The 24,787-nt window shown below is 35.1% G+C and overlaps 5 protein-coding genes across 5 annotated transcripts; 1 reads left to right on the forward strand and 4 right to left on the reverse strand.

The window, feature by feature from the left end:
* Positions 1-3,274: 3,274 nt before the first annotated feature.
* LOC121794522 (serine/threonine protein phosphatase 2A 57 kDa regulatory subunit B' theta isoform-like) lies at positions 3,275-7,441 on the reverse strand. Its single transcript, XM_042192716.1, has 3 exons — positions 7,306-7,441; positions 5,643-7,103; positions 3,275-3,701 (listed from the first exon to the last, which is right to left on the reverse strand). The coding sequence occupies exons 2-3, from the start codon at positions 6,840-6,842 to the stop codon at positions 3,384-3,386; spliced, it is 1,518 nt and encodes a 505-aa protein (XP_042048650.1). The 5' UTR covers positions 6,843-7,103; positions 7,306-7,441; the 3' UTR covers positions 3,275-3,383.
* Positions 7,442-9,981: 2,540 nt separating this feature from the next.
* On the forward strand, positions 9,982-13,280 carry LOC121794524 (ATP sulfurylase 2-like). Its single transcript, XM_042192718.1, has 5 exons — positions 9,982-10,787; positions 11,702-12,107; positions 12,252-12,512; positions 12,736-12,822; positions 12,912-13,280. Exons 1-5 carry the CDS (start codon positions 10,231-10,233, stop codon positions 13,044-13,046), a joined length of 1,446 nt encoding a protein of 481 aa, XP_042048652.1. The 5' UTR covers positions 9,982-10,230; the 3' UTR covers positions 13,047-13,280.
* A 14-nt stretch (positions 13,281-13,294) lies between these two features.
* LOC121794523 (probable thimet oligopeptidase) lies at positions 13,295-20,057 on the reverse strand. Its single transcript, XM_042192717.1, has 20 exons — positions 19,770-20,057; positions 19,179-19,300; positions 18,315-18,478; positions 17,729-17,819; positions 17,421-17,600; positions 16,970-17,050; positions 16,495-16,572; positions 16,005-16,097; positions 15,656-15,736; positions 15,392-15,554; positions 15,179-15,299; positions 15,019-15,088; positions 14,818-14,925; positions 14,514-14,611; positions 14,387-14,432; positions 14,157-14,253; positions 13,979-14,052; positions 13,799-13,903; positions 13,575-13,652; positions 13,295-13,498 (listed from the first exon to the last, which is right to left on the reverse strand). The coding sequence occupies exons 1-20, from the start codon at positions 19,900-19,902 to the stop codon at positions 13,391-13,393; spliced, it is 2,091 nt and encodes a 696-aa protein (XP_042048651.1). The 5' UTR covers positions 19,903-20,057; the 3' UTR covers positions 13,295-13,390.
* A 3,106-nt stretch (positions 20,058-23,163) lies between these two features.
* Positions 23,164-23,868, reverse strand: LOC121795805. Its single transcript, XM_042194423.1, has one exon. The coding sequence runs from the start codon at positions 23,866-23,868 to the stop codon at positions 23,164-23,166; it is 705 nt and encodes a 234-aa protein (XP_042050357.1).
* Positions 23,868-24,435, reverse strand: LOC121795808. The gene is made up of 2 exons (XM_042194425.1): positions 24,417-24,435; positions 23,868-24,301 (listed from the first exon to the last, which is right to left on the reverse strand). Exons 1-2 carry the CDS (start codon positions 24,433-24,435, stop codon positions 23,868-23,870), a joined length of 453 nt encoding a protein of 150 aa, XP_042050359.1.
* Positions 24,436-24,787: the final 352 nt, after the last annotated feature.

A 24,787-nucleotide genomic window follows, 5' to 3' on the forward strand; every position in this document is an offset into this window, starting at 1 on the left:
ATTTAGTATGACGCATGTACATTAAAGGCCAATTTTCGTACATTATCTACTGTATGAAATCCAAAACACACATAAAAAATGAAATACAATGCATGTGGTGGTACTATATCCTAGCCCATGGATTGCTAAACCCTAGCGGAATGATTCAAACTCCCTACCCTTGGTGATGGTTTCATTTTGTGAGTGGGTACTACAACCTAGCCCCACGGATTGCTAAACCCAAAGGGTATAGATTCAACTCCCACCAAATATTAAATCCTACACAGGTACATCATTTAGTATGACGCATGTACATTAAAGGCTAATTTTTGTATACTATTTATTGTATGAAATCCAACACACACATAAAAATGAAATTCAATGCATGTGGTGTTACTATACCCTAGCCCCATGGATTGCTAAACCCCTAGGAGAACGATTTAAACTCCCTGCTATTGGTGATGGTTTCGCTTGTGAGTGTGTACTACACCTTAGCTTCATAGACTACTAAACCCTTGGGGATTAGTTTAACTTCCGGCCCTTAGCGAAAAATAAAAAATCTACATTACTAACTAACTGACACATACATTAAATTACTAAATTCGTACATTAATTACTGCAAACTTTTGAGTTGTCCATGACTCATGTTATCTACATTACACAAACACAAGTTGTACATTATAAACATGAATTAAATTGTGTAACTCCTCATACATAAACTATGAATTTAACTTCCGTAATATTTGTGATTCAACTAATAGTGTCTTGAATTAAGAATGTTTTTGGGTAAGAGGAATTGAAGACAACGTAAAACACTAATCTTAAAGAAAATATTTTAATAATTGATTCTTGATATGAAATAGTATCTTTTTAGTTAATTAAATAACTAAGGAAACCAAATCATGTTGGCGTGAATTTAGGAGTCAATACAATAACTGCTTGGTATTTTACACAATCCATTTATGCCCTTCCTGAATTTTAAATATTATTTAACTAATTCCACATGGCATCATTACAAGCGTTAGATTTAAATATCCAAGGGTTTAAATTAGTTTTCTGTTTAACAAATATTTAGTGTACACATCCCTACATTGATATGTTGCAAAGATAATTATTTAAGAGTAAAGTACTATTTTAGTCTTGAACATATGACTGAAATACGAAGTTGGTCCGGAACATTCACTTTTTGAAAATCGGGTCCTAAGCAAATGAAATCATCGTCGGATCGGTCCTTTTTTACAGTCATCAACAGTCATCAGCAGGAACCTCAATAATGTGTTACCGAACCATTAATTGACTCCATTCCAGCTGATCCGAACGATTTCAACCTCGAGGATCTATACACAATCTAATCCAAGTGGAACGATTCAACCTCATCCTTTTGATCCATCCTATTTTATGCAATTATACATTATGACTAAGTAAGACTCAAGTTTTACTGTCGATTCTCACGTTACACACATAATGATTCAGGTTTCTAATCTATTTGGGGGGCCACAATTGCAACTATACTTTATCCACTCCTCTTCTGCCTTTCATTTATACCTTTATCCATCTTTACCACACAAAAAAGTTGTATTTTTCTTTGAATTGTAGTTTTCGGCTTTGGCTTATATTGTTCTACTCAACCAATTTTAAATTTTGAAATATTAGCTAATCAGTCATATTCCTTGTAACTGCGGAAATATAAATGGGGAAAAAATGATGAATTGGGGCGAAAATGTAACGTGGGCTAGAGGGTATTTATAGGTGGGCATAGAATGGGTTAAGTGTTAAAAATGTGGGAGAAAGATGACGGAGTTTCTTTTGAGCGTGAGAATTAAGAAAATATATAGTGTTTAATGAAGTAAATGGAAATATAATAAAGTAGAAAAGATTAAATCGAGCATTAGAATTTAAAAAATGGTGTTTAATAAATTAAGTGAAAATATAATAAAGTAGGAAAGATTAAATTGAGGCTCTTTCAGAGTCAACTATTAGTTCCTTAGTGAGGTCATTATTGTGAGTTGACTCCTAAACCACCTTGTAAGAGCATCTCCAATGGCGGACGTCCGGTCGGACGTGCGCGACGGGAGACCGGGACGTCCGCCATTGTGGCAGGGGAGGTCGGATACGGACGTCCCGTGAGGACGTCAGGTGTCATCGGACGTCGGCGCGACGGGCGGGCGGACGTCCGCCATTGTGGCGTCGGTCGGACGTCCGGGTCGGACGTCCGATTTTTAATTTTTTTTTTGTTTTATTACTATGTAATTTTTTTTTCAAATCATGTATGTTTTTTTAAAATGAAGTTGTTAATTTTTCCCGTTCGTATTCGTGTTGAAATTTTATTTCCGTAAACGTAAATTGTTTTATTTGTGAATTTGTGATTTTTTTATTGCGGGAAGTCCTAGTGGGAAGGGCGATGGGAAGGGCGGATTGTGAAGGGGATGTCCTACTGACGTGGCAGTGAGATTGGAAGTCCTAGTGACGTGGCGGGAGGTGTTTTCGGGATGTCCTAGTGGATGTCCGAGTGAGACATCCCCCACTGGAGATGCTCTTAGCCACAACTAGTTCCTTTGTTATGCAACAACTCTGAATTATTGGCATGGGATTTTTTGTGAAAGCATCAATGTTACAAGTCAACTATGGCAATTAATCCCAAAAGACTAAAGGTTTATTTGATATATAAACTCCACATTGGTTGTTATACACATACAACGTGGAATATTATAGCTAGTCTCCTAAGAATGAATTGTCGGCAGTTATTGAACAAAAAATGTGCTTCAGCAGTGAAAGCTTGATGTTTGGAGAAGCATTTTCATCCATAATAATCTGGCTGACATTTTCTAGAATGGCTCCTTGAACAAATGAAATGTGTTACTAGTAGAATATGAGGTCCATTACCAAAGCGGATAGAGGGAGTCATGTTTTGTATAAAGTTGTCTGGAATTGTCTGCTCTTTCTTCAATTTTATGGAAAAGTTTGGAATCCAGCATTAGTACATTAAACGAAGGTATCATATTTTGTGATGTACTTACTATATATATGTTGCATTAATGATAAGTCCAATTGATTTGAGATATCTAATGATTTGAGATAGGTTTCAAAAGGTTCTGTTTTTAAAAGAGAAAGGTAAGTACTTATTTAGCTCAATAACCTAAAAGTTTTTCATAATAGAGATGCAAGAAAAAAAAATTCTTTAAATAGCCTGCCTCATGCATGCATAAAAGAAACTGGAATTCATCAATAATTTAAAGAAAGACACCAACGGCTAAACCTACCGTCGAATAATCAAGCTCCTCTCATGCAAACGAAATAAAGAAAAATAATATATAGAAATTGTGAAAAAATATTAGTACAAGGAATGAAATGTGAGAACAAATCTTGAGAAACAAAATGCTTGTTGAACAAAGCAACTGGCCGGTTCAAGGAACAAGAATAGCTTCGTTATTTGCAGCCACTTGTTCCAAGCGTTTCCATGTAGTTTCGCGTCTCTCTCTCATGTCATCCTCCTTTGCTTCGTCAACTTGGAACTTGTTCTGGCAGGCCTTGAATAGCTCAGCGTCGAGATCATAGAAGAACTTGCGGACGTTCAAGGTTAGACTATGGACAGCCTGATTCCAGTGATGCCTAGCGTTCTTCTCTAGAGCAGGGAAGATGATGGGCAGTATAACCTTGCGGTTTTGCTTTATCAGGTTCTCAACGTGATCGTTGTTCCACAAAAATAAAGCCCTCTCTGCCACCTAAAAGGACAAATAAATAATAATCAAAGCAAATTTTTTTCAATAAGCATTGCCACAAGCAATCAAAGAAAAGAAAATAATCGGAATAGTGAATTTCCATAGAGTCCAAAAGTATCAACATTTTTAATGCAAAATGATCCTGGAAAGAAACCAAAAAATCTTATTATATGACATGAGTAAGGTCTAGGCATAATTTCTGGTGAAGGAGCACAGATATCCTACAACAAGGCTCTTAAAAATTATATACACACAATTTCATTTCCTAACCAATTGCATATAATTGGAAGAAATTAGTACTAAAAGCAATTGCAATTTTTTGGACGCTCTTTTTCATAGCAAAGAGCAAAACAATTAACAGTTCAATGTGGTTGCAATGGGGATAGCTAGAGATATAATATCTATAAGATCCATAGTAAACTCTGGATGGATCCAGAAGAGTGGAAGTCAATATTTGTTATATTGTCATATGAGCTTCAGAAAACTAAAGTTATACTGCAAGTGCTGTTTTAACTGTCGTAAAACCATAGCATTGAATCTCTAATACAAGTCACACTGATAACTATACACATGCCTTGGGTTGGCAAGGATGGGGTGAGGGTGAATGTTCCTTTCCTGCCCCAACATTGTAATAATAACTTTGAGTACTTTCTAAATGTTTAATCTCTGTGATTTTGGGGAAATAAATGTTGTACAAACAACTTATTATTAATATCTGTAGTTTTGTCTTCCGAGTTTTGAGTTCTTTAGACACCTATACGTGAATCTAGTTTTAGATTCAGTTAGTAAATTTACCAAATTACAAATGCAAATTATTGATTGATAAGAAAAAGTATCCTCATCAAGAGCGGAATCCCATGGGGTATGGTATTAGAATCCACACAGGGACGACAGGGGACAAATATACTCGATTTCATATAGCCTGTTGAAGCGGGGGCAAAATGTGGGGATTAAGTCACCAGTTCAGCCTTTCTTCAGGAATAAACTGTGTGCGGTATAATCATGAGACTCATGACCAGTGTTGTTAGGGTCGAGGGGCGCACCGGGTCGATGAGGTGAAAATTCGGGTCGCGGGTCGACGGGGTCGAGAGACCCACAAAGCTAGGTTAATTTTTTTGCCTTTTAATAGTATTAAATAAAATAAATATATTGCTCTAATGTTTATAATATATCAAATAATATAAATGTAGACGCAATTCATGTGAATAGAGATAACTCAGTGAACTACTAGGAGATTTGAACTTAAGAGTCAGTATATTATCTGCATTATGGAAGTCGGAATATACATGATTCCGTTATTGTCGAGTTTCTTTTGTGAATTGATTACTGTACCAGGCCACATTAATGGGACACTGGTTATGGTAGTTTTAGTTGTAAATTTGCATGTCATGAGTCCCCATTAATGTGGCCTGGTACAGTAATCAATTCACAAAAGAAACTCGACAATAACAGAATCATGTATATTCCGACTTCCATAATGCAGATAATATACTGACTCTTAAGTTCAAATCTCCTAGTAGTTCACTGAGTTATGACACTGAAGAAAAAACGCATAGATTATGATTAGTTAGTTATTGATTGGATCATACTTCATACGATAAGGCCGTGTACCATCCAAACTTCAAATATTAAGTATAGAACAAGTTCCTGGGTTAATCTAAGTTAACCCTCCCACCCCTACTGACATGCATCAGTTATCTCACCTCCACCAGAATACAGAATATTAGTGAGCTAAATTCCATTATCCAACAAATGTTAGCATTTGAAAGTTCTTAAAGGGTCTAGTGAGCATATAAATGGTTATTCTAAATAGAATGTCAAATAAAATGTCAAAAAAACACCAAAAGCTAATTAGAGGATTCTGGGATTATATAGTATCAGGTAAAACAAACATAACGAAGCACAATAGAGAAAACAGCGGAAACTGAAAAGAATAGCAAGTACCTGAAAGTGCAAACTATTCAAGCTCCGTGAAATTTGATGAAACAACGGCACCATGCAGCGCTGGAATTCTGGTGCCTGTGTTGCGTCCAAGACCTCCTCGAGTTCATTAAGAAACAGAACTTCCTTCGAGCTGTTTGTAACTGGACAGTATTTTATCAGTCCCCTGATAATAATATCAGCAAGCTTGCAGTCTTTCTCCACAAATTGTGTAATGCAGTACGATAACTGCTGATGATACATCCCCAAACATTTCGGCTTATGCAAAGGAATTAATGTCCTGACAAGAAAGAGTTTATGTTCCTCTTTGAGGGGCAGAGCAAACCCGTTAATTATGCTGCCAAGGACTTCAAGAAACTCAGAAATACCATTGTGTTTTTCTGTCTCGAAAACAAAATGGTAGAATACGTTATTGATTGATTTTCTAATGAATGGCCGGTGCACCATGAATTTCCCATATATGCGGTGTAGTATGGTCTTCAAATACTCCCTTTCCCTAGGATCTTCAGAGTCGAAGAGGCCAAGCAATTTCAGAACAAAGGAATGATCGACATATCTTTTGCCAATTTTCGGATCTGTCTCTGGCGAAGCAACAAACCTTAGCAAGAATTCATACACAACTTGCAAATGAGACCAGGCAGGATCCATTGCAGGCTCTTCCTCTTCCAAATCAACGCCATCAACGAGCTTGTTCTCCCTTGGCTGAGGAGTAAATTCCCTAAAGATGTTGGATGACACCATCTTAACAGCTTCCTGCATTACATTTTCACTGAACTTCCCACTAGCAGAAGTCAAGTACTCAACTGACTCTAACAAAGTCTGCCGCTTGATCTCTTTCTCTTTGAGGTTCTTTGTGGGGTCAGTGAAGTCGAATTCAACACAACACATCTTCAGCTTCCTGATGAACAATAGCTGCTTCTCTGAATTTGGGACGTCCCTAAAACTTGGTAATGCTTCATATGAAGCAGAAGCTATATTTACATCCCCTCTCAAGTTCCTATCTCGAAGAAATCTATCTTCAGCATTGTTGCCAACACTTAAAACAGAAAATTGGGCGGTGATAACATCATCCACTGCACTACTCAATCTCTTATTGCCTCCTTCACTTTTCTTTGAAGATGTCGAAGAACTTGAGGAGAGGCTAGGTTCTCCACCAGATTTAGAATGCTTCCTTGGAATCTTACTGAATATCTTGTTAATCATGTTAGACTAATTAGCTGAATAAGCGTCAACCCTTGTGCATCTTTCTCTAAATCAGAAAATGCAGAAACCCGCTCTCAGCGAATGATCAAGAAACCCACTAATGTCGCAGTCAATACAGATGACCCATGCCTCTGTGCCTGTATCCAAATCTCCCACTTTTCAACCAAAAAACTCCTCAGGCTCAAAAATCCAATCTTTGGATTAAATTTGCAATATTTCTTCGAAACACATATATTCCCACAATTGAACTTGACAAACCCACTGCAGCAAACGATCGAAAAACTCAATAATCTCACTGAAAACTGCAGCAAATACTACGATAAAGAATATATATCGTCGCCCCAAATAAAAAACTTGAAAAATCCACCAAAGGGATTAAGCACTCGTATATGTGTGCAATTATTTTTGTTCAATAAACGGAGAAAATCAAAATCTGCATCACAATTAGTTACAGTAAACTTACCGTAGAAGAGTTAAGAGGGACGACGGAGCAGGGTTAAAACAAGTTTTGACGGCACCACCAAATTGAAATTATCGTTTTGTAATTGTATACTAGTACTATTTTGAACATAGTTTTTTTGACGGTAAAATGAAAAAGGGGAGTTTTAATAAGTTATCACTAATCCAAAACAAATGCTACTAGTACGGATAAAATAATATAGTTGACTCTTTGAATCAATCTATGAGTTTTGGACTGCATTACATCCATTGTGGAAGGATACAACACATAAATATAAGAGGGAACATCATTTTAGGTACACGAACTTTGCCAAAGTATCATTTTAGGTCCGTGAACTTTGAAAATATCATTTTAGATACACGAACTTTGAGTTAGTATCATTTGAGGTTCTTTTTATTATTTCCAGTTTTTTTGGATGAAAATACCCTCAATACAATTCATTTATTCCTAATACAATTCATTTATACTCATTTTTCCTCACAATCCGTATATTTTCTTCATCACAATTCGATAATACCAAAATTAATCTATATGTCAATTCATGGTGTAATTTCTACATATTTCGGTGTACGAATCTTCTGCTTATATAAAAAAATTGCTGCAATTCCACGCAATAAATTGCTGTAATATTAATCCATAAACTCCATACTTGTCACAAACTCCTTTTTCTGTAATTCCCACGCAATAAACTGCTGTATAATATTGTACTTATATTTTCATAATTACTACCTCACATAACGTAATTATGCATACCTTTCTGTAAAACATTTTGTATATTAATTGCATGATTGATGTTCTTAATTAATTTTTACTGTAATATATAAATTTGACACATAGAGATCAATTAAATAACTGAGTATACTTCATGAATGAATAACATTTATAAATATATTGTGAGAAGAGCGAAAAGAAAAAATAATGGTGCCAAAAAAATAACATTTAGTAGGAAAAATGAGTATAAATGAATTGTATTAGGAATAAATGAATTGTATTGAGGGTATTTTCGTCCAAAAAAACATGGAAATAGTAAAAAGGATCTCAAATGATACTAACTCAAAGTTCGTGTACCTAAAATGATATTTTCAAAGTTCACGGATCTAAAATGAAACTTTGGCAAAGTTCGTGTACCTAAAATGATGTTCCCTCTAAATATAATTGCTTTATTTTCACACCTAATAGTCAATCATAATAATAATTTATTACAGTACATAAATTGTCAATTTATTTTACATCTTATAATTAGGGTTGGCAAAACTGATATCGGGCATACCTAATTCTGACTTGATATTCGTCGAATATTAAGTACGAGATTGGGTGAATTTAGGATATGTCGGTATTGATTATTACCCGAATATCCAATTGGTTATCCAGATTTTCATGTTATGTTTAAGGAGTATAATACTCCAGTTTAATAAAAAAAAACGAGCATTGACATTTAAATATTACTACTAGTATTATTAGTTACGCTGTTAAATTTACGTTGGGTGTTAACTAGTGAAATGGTGATTGAACATAATTTCACATGTAATTATATCATCTCAAGTTCCAAACAAGTTGATGACTTGTGAAAGGAGTATGTTACTTCAAATAATACATCACTTGAACAATAGTTTTTTTCTTCAATTTAAATTATTTGTATTGTTAACATCATTCTCACAATTATCTTCAAATCTAACTTTTGAATATGATTATCTTGTTTTTTCTAAGGCTTCAATACAAGATGATTATCATCCGCCATAATCACATAACTTTCCGAGGTGTTGAGATTGTTTATTTTAAACCACATAGCTTTTTCTTTGTTCAAGACGAAGGTATCTATCGCCAATTCAATGACTAGTTTTATTATTGATTTGTAGGCACTTTGATAGAATAAATTAATCAAAGATTTAAAGTTTAAAGTTGTGTTTTCTACTCAAATCAATAATCAATTCTCTTGTAAGTTTATTAAAAATGTATGAATGCATGCCACTCAAGTGACTCAACTACATTTCTTGGGCATGACTTGTGGAAATATAAATATAAAATCGATCTAAATCACGGGGAGTATAGTTATAGAAATTTACTCCAAAATGTTGTTAAATTATACTTGGCCCAACTCTTTTTAGCACCTGAGTAGTTAAATATGGCCTTTTTTTTTTATAGAAATATAATCCAAAATGCTGTCAAATTATAATGGGCCCAACTCATTTTAGCACCTATATTGATACTCCCTCCGTCCCAAATAATTTGTCTCATTTTTCCATTTCGATCCGTCCCACGTAATTTATCTCATTTCACTTTTTACCATTTTTTTGTAGTGGACATCATATTCCATTAACTCATTCCTACTCACATTTTATTATAAAACTAATACTCCATCAATTTTTTCTAACTCACTTTTCATTATACTTCTTAAAACTTATGTCAGGTCAAAGTGAGACGAATTATCTTAGACGGACGGAATATTAAATATGACCTTTTTTTAAAAATTCGATGCTTTCTTGGAATAGCTTACTTTTTTATTGAAAAGTTCTTTCATCAAATATTCCTTTCTGCGCTTGTTATTATTATTAACATAAAATAGGGAATATGGTCACCATACAAATAAAAAATAAACAAATAAGTTTCAACCCCACATGTTGGAATGATTTCTCGCCATTGATTGTACGTCAAAAAAAAATGAAAAATCCATTGCAACACAAATATACAGAACAGAAGCATACATCCACCACCACCATTGAACTCGAAAAGTAAAGATTATACACCAAAAACAATCATGTGGACGTCTCTTCACTCTTCTGTATCGCCATATACGCCAATTTCAATCTCCTCAGCAAATATATATACACTCCCCACTACCATTACTCATCAATCAATCCTACCAAATTTATAGGATCCCAGTGACTAAAATAAATTTATTTTCGTTTTTCTTTACCAAACAAAAAGAAAATGTCACTGACCATAAGGCTACACCATGTGAGCAGTGCCTCAATTGCCACAGCCACAGTCAAGAAAAGCCGTTACGCCGCCCAATTCCACTCCAAAACCATATACCATTCCAACCAATTGGCCCCACTTGCATTTCCTCACAAAAAGATTCAGTCTTTGTCGAAATCTCGCTCCGACTATCCCGCAGTGATGGTGAGAAGCTCCCTGATAGAGCCGGACGGAGGCGCGCTGGTGGATCTCGTGGTGCCGGAGAGCCAGAGGGCGGCGAAGATTGCCGAGGCGGAGGCGCTGCCGAAGGTGAGGTTGGGAAAGATTGATGTGGAGTGGGTGCATGTGGTGAGCGAGGGGTGGGCGAGCCCGCTCAAGGGTTTCATGAGAGAGGATGAGTATTTGCAGAGCTTGCATTTCAATTGTGTGAGGATGGAGGATGGCACTTTGGTGAATATGTCTTTGCCCATTGTGTTGCCAATTGACGATGACGTCAAGGCCCAAATTGGGGATTCCACCAGTGTTGCATTGGTTGGGACTGATGGTGATTTCGTTGCGATTCTTAGCAGGTTTGATTGATTACTTTCAGTGTTGAATGCATGGAAATTTACTTTTTATTAGAAGTATTTTTTTTGTAATAGGTTACTGCGTAGTTAGGGGGATTATGCTGTTTATCTTGACAAAACTGTAGAAAACGCAGTAAACGAAAAAAAATGGAAAATGGAGCTTGTTGGATAACTTGTATTAGGAGAAAGACCCCACAAATTATTTTGATATTATGGAATCAGTGGTTCTATTATAGGAGTACATTGGTATTTTGCAGCTAGCTCATTCTGAGTTGTTTGCTTACCCTTTTAACATAGTTTTAGCTCATGTGGTCCATATTTTTGTTCAGAAGTTTCTTTCTGAGTTGCTTCAAAAGGGATGTTCTAGTTGCGTGCAAGAAGGAAATATTCTAACGATATCGACTTGGTATTAAGTTTTAGTTGTGTTTTATATGGTGTTTTAGTGACTTTTGAAGTTGCTTCCTGGATGGATCGCCTAAATTATTTATTGGTGAATTTTGTGTAGAATTTGCTGAATGGTGGTGAAAGAAGGTTTGAGTGTTCATCTTTAGCTTCTCCTAATAATAACAAAAAAGAAATATGAGTCTAAATAATTATGTAGGTTTAAAAGTTGAAGACATTTTTGGAGTGATGGATTAAGGACAATATCTAGATATTGAAATGATGCATCAAGCCATGTCTCTGGTTAGACAATGTGATTGGTGAAGTTTCTATAAAATGTGAGTTTTTAATAGTGACGAGTATTACACATGCACAACCTCGCTTATAATTGAGCTTAAATAAGCTTAAATAGGGAATAGTAACTCACTTTATGCTGGAGTACTAATGTAGGGAGGCTACCTTGCATGATGAGATTGTAACCCTAATTGATTAGCACAATGTTGTGTATTTAGTCTCCTGCTTATGTCTTGTGGCAGCATTGAAATATACAAGCACAACAAAGAGGAAAGAATTGCAAGAACATGGGGAACCACAGCTCCGGGATTACCTTATGTTGAGGAGGTGATTACAGCTGCTGGAAACTGGCTCATAGGAGGAGATCTTGAAGTGCTAAAGCCTATCAAGTACAATGATGGACTTGATCACTACAGGCTTTCTCCAAAGCAGCTTCGTAATGAATTTGACAGACGTAATGCGGATGCAGTCTTTGCTTTTCAGCTGAGAAATCCAGTGCATAATGGACATGCTTTGCTCATGAATGACACTCGTAGGAGGCTTTTGGAAATGGGTTACAAGAACCCAATTCTCTTGCTTCATCCTCTGGGAGGTTTTACTAAGGCTGATGATGTTCCACTCGACGTTCGCATGGAACAACATAGCAAGGTTTCTATGCTTCTTTTAGGAAAATATGTTACAATGAAGTCTGTGCTTGCAATCCCTTCCATCTCTAAATTGACTCGACTAAATTGCTTCATTCAATGTATCTTTCCGTTGAAATTTCATTGAAGTTTTTTTGTTCTCACAAAGGTACTCGAAGATGGGATTCTAGACCCTGAAACTACGATCGTGTCTATCTTCCCTTCACCAATGCATTATGCTGGACCAACTGAAGTTCAGTGGCATGCAAAGGCACGAATCAATGCAGGCGCAAATTTCTACATAGTAGGGCGTGATCCTGCTGGTATGGGTCACCCGACAGAGAAGAGGGACCTGTACGATCCAGATCATGGGAAGAAGGTGCTTAGTATGGCTCCTGGTCTCGAAAAGTTGAACATTCTGCCATTCAAGGTAAGTGGCATAATCTCAATCATTTTTATTGAAATCATACAACATGCTCAAATATTGAGGATGTAAGATATGCTCATCTCTGACATTTGGCATTTTCTCAACCATTTTGTTTCATGTCTAAAATATTTGCTCCGTGATTTTATCTTTTTGAGATACTTCTTCAATTGACGGAGATATCAAATAGATGGTGAACTGTCTTGAGTCATTTTGTTGATAAATGTAGGTTGCTGCATATGATACTGTAGCAAAGCAAATGGCATTTTTTGATCCCTCTCGTGCTAAAGAATTTCTCTTCATTTCTGGGACTAAGGTAACTCCGTTGTTTTCTACACACAGCACCACGCGGCGGAAAATGCATTAAAAATGAAGAGGATTTCTCATAATTTTGTTGATATGCAGATGAGAGCCTTTGCAAGAAGTGGCGAGAATCCACCTGACGGTTTTATGTGTCCCGGTGGATGGCAAGTGTTAGTGAGATACTATGAGAGCCTGCAGGCTGAGGATTCTCCAAAGAAGGAAGCAGTCAATGCTTAAAACTATCACCTCTTTCATCCAATTGCAAGTGTGAGATAATTGATCAAACTTTCCCTAGTTTTGTCTCTTGATTTCTAAGATTGATTTTTTGTTCTCACTTGGTAGATGAAAATATGGCATCATGAACAAGTGCTTACAGTTTAGGCCAATCATCTGATCCAATTTTCCTATCTTTCACCCTTTTACATTATGTGAATTGGAGCTCTTAACTAGGAAAATTATTGCTTTCCATTATGTAGAGACTTACGTAGATAAGTTTCACTATCAATTGATCTTGGATGAAAAAATACAGTGATATGCATACTGCATTTATAGTTACAGTAGTACTACAACATTCTTGACGCCTATAGAGAATAACACTTGGTGTCTACAAAAGCTTGTATTGATGGTTCCCGTCCAAGAAAATCCGATAGTATCTCAAGAGGGTCCTTTGCACCTCCAGGAGCCAAAACCTGTCGAACGAGAATTGAGTTTGGAGCTTGAAAGGATCAAGATGACATGTTAAAAGACGCATGAAAGTCGTCTTACCTTGTTTCTGAACTGTATGCCGGCACTTTGATTCATTATGTCGTGAAATTTTGTGGCAAAAATATCAGCAGCAAAAACCTGTCGAAGGGCGGATATGTTAGGATGGTGTTAAGAGAAAAACCTATAATTATAATCATGATAGCAAATCTGAAGGGTGAGGGATGTATGTGGCAATATGCTCCCCAGAAATATATACACATCATGAAAAGTTTAAGACATCAAACCTCACTCCATATCCGGCTGTAGCAAGTAGCTTCGTAGCCGATAGCAGTCCGAGGAAAGCATGAAGCTGGATTTATTCCTTCTAGCATAGGCAAACCTACCATAACCTACCACGCACAAAGAGGTAAGCATATATAGACTGGACTGTAATATAGTATGTTGGGAAACATTGTTAAGAATACCTTAGAATGGAGATGCTTCAACAATCCGTTCATGTCTACATTTTCAGTCGAATGTATTATTTGATCGAAAAGACCTGATAAATATAGGAGATATTTTCATACCAACTATATATATATATATGAAAAAATTGGTTGAAAGGGAATGAATGTGGCCGCAAGTCTGTAACATGAGACGTACAATAAAGAATTTCTTGTTTCAATTTGAGCGCTGAAAAGGAACTTCGCCATCTCTTGAGCGATTTACATATCTCGTCCTCGATAGGTTTCGTAATATCCTGTGAAGAAAGAACTATTACATGAAAGTTTACAAGGAACTTGTTTGAATGACAGAAAACGTATTGGAAAAATCATTACTATGTTTGAGAAACAAATTTCACCAAAACCTGAGAAAAATAATGTGACAAGTACCTGATGAAAACCAGAGATCAGTTTAAGACAGCTGCTTTCGTAACACCTAAACAAAAAAAGTTGGCCAATTAATCACACCTACGAGTGCAAAACCTTAGTCACATGGAAAACTACATTTGAAGCATACCAATTTTCCAAAAGCAGGGAGGGAATCTCCACAAAGTCTGGATCCAAGCGCAAGCCAGAAAATCGAGCAAATGTTGCTCGGTTGCAGGTATGATGGACCTAAAGCCATTACTTGCTTGGTTAAAAAATTTGTGTCACAACACCCACAACCAAGCTTACTGACACAAAATAGTACTACAAAAAACGCTGTGAATTTGAAACGAAGTGAACAATGATTAGGTAAAGTGACTAAGAAGCCAGCATATCACGATCAACATACAATGCTAGAAGTTTTACATGATGCCCCAACTAAGCAATACGCATACCACATGTCCAAATTCGTGGAGTAAGTTTACTACTTCAGAGAATCTCAGCAATCCAGGTTGTCCATCAACTTCCTTTGGCATTTGAGAAATCAGCAGAGCCACTGGGATCTAGATATGACAAATTTATGTTACGCTAAACTTGAGACAGTCTTATAACGCATGCAATACAAAGATTCAACCTAGCAGTATTACAGTTGTCACCTGTCTCGTATTGTTGATCGATGAACCATTTTGAAGAGCAACGACACAGGTGAGGCCATATTTTGCTTCCCTAGTAATATGTAAATACATTGTTCAGACTACTATCTACAAGGTAAAGGATTTTCATGAATGAATCTTTGATTCAAAATGAAAAAACAACCTGGCGTATAAATCAAGATAAAAGTAACCCATGAGTTCACCAGAACTCAAGTCAAAAACTGTAAAAAGTTGCACATCTGGATGCCAAACTTCAGCATCTATTACTTCCTCAAATCTTAAGCCTGAATTAAGCATAGGACATTCATAAATAAGATATCTTGTGATATATTATAAAAATGAATGAAGAGTTGTATAAAAATGTGGAAACAGTTACCAAATAGATCTTGGCATATTTTGAAGATTCCGGATATAACTAAACTAACAGGAAAATACTGTTTGACAACTCCAAAATCCAGATCGCACTGCTGTTCTTTAATCTTCTTCACATAGTATGGTAGGTCCTCAATTCCAAAGGCAATTTCTCCCTCTTCATTTCTCTAAACCAGCATAAAATGTTTGCGTTGAGAAAACAAAGATGTGGTTCATGCTGGACGTAAAGTTTCTAATCAAACTTGAGAGAAAAAACAAACAAGCAAACCTTCAATTCCTTTAACACTGAAAGTTCCTTTGAAGCTGATTCAGTTAAGCTTCCAGATATTTTCTCTAAGAACTCAAATACCTAAGAAAATCATAAACCAGTTTGCAGTTTCAGAATGTGGATGCATAGTGCATGAAGCACGACAAAACACATGTGAAAGACACAGGCACAATCAGATTTTTTTTCTGGCCATGAATTACTAAGACTGGATACTGGATCAATCAATTACAACCTTTATGGTGATTGCTTATTGAAACAAATTTATATGGGGCAAAAAAAGGATGAGGGATCAATTCCAGGCGAGATGAAAATTTCATGCAACTGGTTATTGAAATAGACCTAGACAAACCTTTGCCGATGAGCTTGCCATCCTAAGATCAACAGCATATTCAGCATAGTTTAGGTAGCCAAGCAATCTGGCAAGTTTATGACGCAACTGAACCTGGAAGCACAACATCCTCCTTAAAACTCATGGATTTAAAGCGAAATGAACAATGATTTAAACAAGTCTCCCATTTCTTCAGCTAAAAAGTCCTCCCATTTCCCACATCAGTATTTTGAATCTCCCACAAAAATTTTCATACCATTGCCCACAATGACACTTAATGACTAACGATCTTAAGGAGCCTCATACACATCAAAGTGTTTGCAGAATTTTGTAGTCAAAGTTACAATGATGAAAGCAATATAACCCACATGTAGTAGGCACTTGAGATTCATGGATCTGTAATGAAAATATAAACGTAAGCAACCACGAAATAAACTCTGACAGGAGATATAGCACATAGCTTGAGTAAGATGAAGTTTATACAGCTATTTATAAAAAAAATCTTCATTACCAGCTTTTCCAATATGGAAAGATTTACTTCGCATCTCCTTCCATAAGACTCAGCTACAGACTTTCTGGTTGACCCTACCTACACAAGGATACACTAATGAGTTTGAAGCACAAACATTTCATTCGGGAACAGTTGTATTATAGAACAGCACATCAGCACCTAGTGCAAGTGCTTCTACCTTCACAACATCAAATGATAATTTTGTTTGCAGTATTAACAAGATTACAAGAATGAATTTTGTAATTCACTTTTCTAGTATTTCTCATGGTCGAGTCATTTTCAAAGTTAAACATACATCTAAGTGCAAGCTTATATGAAAAATAATTAAAAAAAAAAACTTCTCAATCTGAGCAACTTCAAAACAAAGTGAAAAAAGCTGTCTTAAAATGGTTCAGCCAATGATGTTGTAATATAAAAGGTGATTTAGCTGCTTTAATAAAAGGTCATAGACAGGTCAGATTCTTTGAAATTCTACCTTACACAACTCTAAGATGGGCGACACGTGATGACTTCTTAATAGAACCTTGAATTTGCCGCTGACAGCAATATCCAAGCCCTGAAAAAACAAAGGTTGATTGTGGAGTAGTAGTCACATGATTAGCAGCAAAGATGCTAATGCAGCTAGACTCGTGCATTCAAGACAATAAGTCACTCTCACAATAAACAATCATGCTATATAGCTCTAGATGAAGTTAGAAAATCTTTGTGGGCCTCAACAATTTACTCACTAGCATACTGAAAAATCGCAAACTCTGCAACTGGCTTACCACTTATCTCAGAGAAGTTGGATGGTGAACATCCTTATAACCAACCATAATGATGTAATAACTAATAACAAGAGTTCAAATAATACTTCAAGGAAGAAAATAAAGATTTGACATGAGCAAAGCAGCGACAGATTGAAAGAATAGATCAGAATTGCAAACCTTAAACAATTCCGGAGGCAAGCCAGCTAGCTCCATATCATTGAAAAGAAGAACTGTACTATCATCATTCAGATTTCGAATGTACCGCATACTTAGCTCATCTATTTGAGCCCTCAAACGTTGCAATTCCTCCCTCTTTGTTGAGGTAAGATTCAATCCATTCCGCTCAAAATCTTTAACCTGTCACTATATATTATGATAGAGACTTGACACATAAAAAGTGCTTTGAAAACCAATAGTAATAATACAATAGGAAAGAAATCCTCATCATAAATAAAGTTCTGCATAATATGCTGGCAGGTGCATACCAAATACTGCGCATAGCGCTTGACTTCAGAACTCATTGAATCACCTCGAGCTGTGAATGCTTTGATAACACGGTAAACATCTTCCCGCATGCTGTATTATTTCCAAGAAACAGACAACATAAGGATCCTCCAAAGATATAAAAGTCTAATCAGGTAAACAGATTGTTTCCTAAACAAAAGTAACTGTCAAAAACTGAGATGCAACCTACTAAAACGATTTCTAAGATGCTAACACTTTTGAATAATCCCATTTGTCAAGATTGGGATAATCAAATAGTCAAATTTTTGGGACATGAACTCAAAATAATTAATTCTACTGCTCAATATGTTATGCACCAAGCCCAAAAAATAAAATTATACTCCATCAGCAACAAAAGTGATTGATAGATTCTCTCATATTTCACTCCTGTCTAATTATGCTTTGGCTAGATATGTAACATCATTGACTTTGACAAGCTATTTAGATTCCGGCATCATTCCTTTTTTTACTCTCTTTCCCTTGTTCGACATCAAAAGAAAGTAGTATATCACAATATTTTCAACCACCCAGCAGGGCTACAAGATGAAAATTTAATTAAAGTGAAACCTGCATATGGAAATATGGGCATCAATCCTTCGCTCAGCTTCAATGCTTGCTTTACGAATATCTTCCGAAGAAGACACCAATTTTGGGAAGGCACAAGACTGTATTAGAGGAAATTGCTGTGCTTCTAATTCTGCCAAAGGTAGTATCGTGTTGGCATAGGTTACCTGTGAAGCTTGAATTTTATGTTATGTCGTCTATTCTTGCGTTGAAAAGAACACGGCATGAAAATGTAACGTGCACCTTCAGTTAGGTACGGCAAAAGAAGATTACCGACCATCACAGAAAGTCATCAAAAATCTACAGCGCAGACGATGAAAAATGTAGATGGGAGTCCAAGCTTCAACGAAAACCGAATGATCAACTATACATGCATCAGTACTAAGTAGTAACAGTTCGTCCGGTTAAGAATCAGAGAAGGACAAAAAAGTAAAACCTTAATAGCTTTTCCTTAATAACTTTTTTATGAAGTTCCTAAAATGCTGGGTACCAACAACTTCCATGCTATAATAACAAAACTGGAATCAGTTCATTGAACATAATAATAGGCATAACTTAGAAGGTAGAGGTACAGTGTCATCAAGGTAACTATATTCAACCAAATGTCTCAGATCCAACCATAGTTCCAGCAAACAACATAGGAATACAGATGTAGTTTGGCAGCAGCATGGAAGATAATTCCATGATTGAATCAAAACCTACCCCAATAAAAAAATGTGGCCTTATTTGTATGCATCAAAAAGCAGCTATAAGCACAAGAGACAATAGTCTCAACTACAGTAAGTAAATACTATATGCAAAGCAACCTGTTAACAAGTGAGTAATAAGTAAGATGAGATGTCATTTCTTTATTTTTGGCCACAATACCTTGTCAAGTGGAACTGAAGCAACTGCATCATAAATTTCCTTGGATTTTGCTACAATGCTGTCCGCTAATCTCAGTATCTCAGAAGCAGATATATTTGTCTGTACATATGATCCCGGAACCACTGAATTTAAAAAGAGAATTGGATAAATTTATGATTTGAACTATGAAAAGTTGGAAATAATATTCAAAATGCAAAGACCTCCATACCCCGAAACATATATACCTCATACCCAATCTTAAGATGACAACATTTTGACCAGAAAACTGAAAATGACAAACAGACAACCAACCTACACGTTTACACCAAATAAGTAGCGTCATAAGCAACCAAAATCTTAACCACTCAAATCCAACTTGAGAGTTTCAGTTGCACATGGATATAACATTGCAAGAACTGATTTTTACCAACTCAATAGGAAAAAAAAATATTTTTGCGCATAATAAGATATGCTGAAAAACGGATAACAAGTTGGGTACTATTCTCTAGCAGCATAGCACAGGATAACACGACCAATCCATGAATACATACATCTAAACACAGGAAAAAAAATTGGGAAGTGTGATATGTGCGCGCGAGCTCACTTGTATACCTTTTCTGTTCCGATTCTTGAAATGGGTTTTGAGTGCATTGATTGCTAAGTTGGCTGCGACGGCGAGAAGCGCGGTGGCGCCGGTCAAAGCAATCAGATTTCTTCTCTCGCCTCTCTTCCTTTGATTCTCCATTTTTCAAATTTGAAAGTCGTGTAATAAAAATATAAAATCGATTGGAACTTATGTGCTCCCTAAATTCAGTATATAGGATATTTAATAGGGAAGCAGGTGAAGATGGGAAGAGGCGGCAATTGCGAGGGAAATGACGGAAATTAGAATTGATATTTGATATTTCACCAATTATGAATGCGTTATAACTTTAGAATAACACTCCTTTCACTTTATTCCCTAAAAATAAAAATAAAAATAAAAATAAAAATAAAAATAAAAATAAAAATAAAAATAAAAACAAAAACGACAACACTAGTTTGAATACGTTCTTTAATGTAAAATTAGTAATAAGAGAGAACAAAATAATTAAAATAGTAATAAAAAATGAGAGATAAAAAAAAGTAATTAAATTAATGTTAATGAATAGTGAAATCTAATTTATTATTAATATAGTGTATAATGAAAACAATTTTTGAAAATAAAAAAATACACTAATTTTGTGTAATTAATTAAAAAGAAAAACAAAGACTATTTTTTTAAGGATGGGTGTAATAAGATTTACTGAGAAATATTTTTGTGAGAACAGAAACCCATTCAATGGTGACTACTTGAATTTGAATATATTTGATCTTACTACTTATTAGGCAATTAGACCTCACTTCCATCCACTTAATAAATAATAGACCACCCCAAGGTCTTAAATTTTGGGTTTATGGCTTTACTATACCACGAACTAATTGGCATGTACTTTAATCATAATATATATATCGATTTGTTGAATTCGTTGTTGTCGATTGATATGTCAAGTTGTCATAAACTTTCAACTCCAAGTCGAAGTCTATAAATGAGCACGAACTTAAGAAAAGGGATATAATACATCATATTTGTATTCTTACATGCAACAATTTTCCACTCAAAGATCATGAGTGGGTGTATCACTCACATCTACTGTGACTTTGATAGGGCCCTCGAGCATCTAAATCACGCCCAAGATCACATCTAAATCTCTCTCCAACGTATCTTTTAATAGTATTTGAATTTGCATATTTTTTTAATCTTTTTATTTATTTATCTTGCTTGCTTAGCAAGATATGTTTAGGGTTTACCCCCTATCACTTCAATTAGGGTTTATCTTACTTTTGTTCTAGTTACAAACATGTGTGCTCAATCCCGATAGATCAAAGATCTATCAGACTTAATACCATTAGAAGCATATTGTGTTCGATTCTCGAAACTCTATCAAATTCGTTGGTGTCTAATAAGTTTGGTATTACTTCTAGCAATAAATAGTTTGTCTTTGGAAACTATTAGTCAATCTTAGAACATAAGTCATGCTCACACATGGCTTCGCCAATGATTATTATAACACAGATTCAGTAAACAAGAGTATTGATATTTAGGAATAAATGTATTGATATAAGTCATGCTCACACATGGCTTCGCCAATGATTATTATAACACAGATTCAGTAAACAAGAGTATTGATATTTAAGAATAAATGTATTGATATATGTAGGAAGATGATCCAAACAAGAATACATCTAAATCCATAAATACAGACCAAATCTTAGCCTTAGGATTAGGTGATCTAATGGCCAATAATTGTTCAACAACGCAGAAGGTCATTATTAATCTATTTTATGTCATTTTATAAAATTCAGATTTGATGTCATTGTTAGATCATTTTAGGTCATCCTTTATTAAAATGACCTAAACTTTATTAACAATGACCTAAAAATGCCCTACATATAATTTTGTTATGTGTTTTTGTATTTAGATCTAGTTTTGTATGGATTAAAACCCGATATACGTATATACATACGGAATACGAAATAGGGTATAAATTGATCAAAGAGCGGTGTATTGGTATATTTAATTTTGCATATTGGTTTTTGTGATTCATGATTTTAATATTTCATTGTACTATATGATTGTTAGACCCATTGGTGGGTCGACGAATATTTGATAATTTCACCTAACTGCAAAGATATTTCAGAGCAATTGTATTGATATGTGTATGTATACACATAAAATATGGTCATACGTAGTCACAAATTCACAATATAAATCAATTTGATAGGAGTATATCATATCTTGCATATTGATTTTTACATTTCTACACATTAGAGGAAGGAAGTCGCTTTATCTTTGACTTTATAAGCTTCATTGATTTTATTATATCTCTTTAGTTATAACAATAAAAAGACCATTTGCACAACTTTATTTTAAGTAGGGTTTATGGTAATTTGCAGATCCAGAATAAGACAGGGTGTTGGTAAGGCCATCGTTGTCCGGATTCAAAATCTATGTAATGGGCCAGTAGAGCCATTGTAGGCCCATTGAGTGGGTGATATTAATCCATTTTTTGTACTTTTGATTCGATTTATGAATTATGATTGGTGCAGCTAGATTATACCATATATTTAGCTGGATAAAGCTGTCCTTTTCTTTTTATTTCTTGTTTATTAGGATAAATAAAGAAAATTTTAAACTCAACAATGGACAACTTGTAAGAGCCACTCAAGAAATCTCGACACACAAATTTGCTCCCTATGTAATTTTCGCCAAGTTTAACATAATCAATTAGCGCTAACAAACATACACGATAAATTAATTATATGCATCTTATCAATTATCATAATCAAACTCTAACCATATTAATCAAATTAAATATTCGTAAGTTTAGACTTTATGCCGAGAGTAAATGCAAAGTCGGGCACAATCAATAATAAATAGAGAGAGCTTCTTCCATATTTGCATCATGTATATGTCATAATAAACACATTTAACAAGTATAGATCGATCAAATTAGCACACATTAATAGACATGCTTCGATACATTTTGACTTAATTATAAATAAATACCACTAAGTAGAAATTGAAAAATATAATATAAATATTAATTGAATAATAAATATATGCACCAGACTAGATGTTCAACGTACACATAATTGTGATGTTGAATCAATTCACCCTTTGCTTCTCTAGATAAGGGGAAACTCAGATAAGTGATAGTGTTATTTTATTATACTTGCACTCTCGTACTAAAAAAACATTTAGAAAATTATTTAGTAGTAATAGTACTACTAATTTAGAGATTAAAAAAAAGTCACACTGAAAATGCAGTTAAAGAATCCTCTTACATAATACAGAGATAAAATCCATGAACTGGTGCAGTGGCGGAGCCAGAGATTTCATAATGGGGGTCCAAAATTAAATTTCAAAAAAAATTACATAAATTAAATTATAAGGTTCAAAATGTAAAAGTCAAATGCAATCACATCATAACATTTGTCTTCTATTCTCCATCTTCTGAAACCGCTGCATAATAGTTTCATTGGTAACTTTAGCAAACACATCCTTTTCGATGTAAGGAACTAAGCAATCATTCAATAGTTGGTCTCCCATGCTATTACGTAGAGAAGTCTTGATGATCTTCATTGCTGAAAAAGCTCTTTCTACTGATGCAGTGGCAACTGGTAAGATCAATGACAACTTAACTAATGAATAAACCATTGGAAAAACTTCATGTTTCCTTGTAGAAACCATCTTTTGAGCAAGACCACTGATTCTTGATATTTGTGAAAACTTTTCATCTATGCGCACATCGAAAATAAAGTTCTCAAGTTGACTTTTAAGCTCGGACAAAGCAACTTCAGAAAATTCAGAAGGATAATACCGTGCAAGACGAAGCAGCTTCTCCAAATCAAATGCAGAAAATAAATCCTTAGGATCAAAACATGACATGCATAAAACTAAGTCTGTGTTGACTTCATCAAAACGTTGATTTAACTCTTGAGCTTGCAAGTCAATAACAGAACAAAAGAGCTCAACTCGATAATAGTGGAGATTCTTCATTTTCTCAGCTCTACGTCTTCCTTTTTTTCGAGCTACAAACTCATCTTCCATGTCAAGCACATCCAGTTCATATTTGCTACAAAACTTAGAAACATCAGCAAGCAATACATCCCAATCTTTTTCCCTCATTATTTGAGGACGTGTTTTGCTACCTTGACAAGATTCATCGCATTAACAATGTCTTGATCTTTCTTTTGTAGCACTTGGGAGAGTTCATGTGTGATTCCCAAGATTTGCTTCATAAGATGTAACACAAAGACAAACTCAAAACTATTTATAATTTCTAGCACATCATCAGCTTCAGCCCTTATTGAATCGTCATGACCATTCTCCCCAACATACTCAAGAACATCAACAATAGAAGAATATAAATGTATCAAGTTGACAAGAGTACCGTAATGTGAACTCCAACGAGTATCTCCAGGTCGCTTCAATGACATTTCTTGATTTAGTCCTCTTCCTGTGCTTATTTCATCACTTGCAATCACTTGCAATCTCTTTAATAATATCAACTGATGAAGAATCAACGGAAGAAAGTTTCTTGAAATAACGATCCATATACCTACAAAAATAGTCAACACTGATTAAGTTCAAAATATTTGATATTTTCTGTATGCAAAACTATTAACACACACATCAAATAAAGAATTGGAGTTATAAAATTCCAACTACAGAACCACCGTAGTCCGTAGCCATTGAATTACATAAGCTATCTTCTTTCTCCCCCTTTGAATTATTATTGCAGCCAAACAAAAAAACAACCTATGTAGAAAAATTAATTGAATTATATTTGAGTTTTGAACATACCTAGTTCTAGTTTACTAGATTTCAGACTTGGAACGGCAGAATAAATACGCTAAATTCAGACTTGAATTGGAACGGCAGAATGAATACGCTAAATTAAGAGGCACGATTCATATATATTTTGCTGAAACCTATCTCTAATATTATATTTATTATAAATTATAATTATTGTGAAATTACTAAAATACCCCTAAGTTTTTTAAGAATTAGTGGGGGGACCATGAGCCCCCTGGCCCCACCCTCC

Source organism: Salvia splendens, chromosome 3 (genome assembly GCF_004379255.2).
Source record: "Salvia splendens isolate huo1 chromosome 3, SspV2, whole genome shotgun sequence".
NCBI lineage: Eukaryota > Viridiplantae > Streptophyta > Magnoliopsida > Lamiales > Lamiaceae > Salvia > Salvia splendens.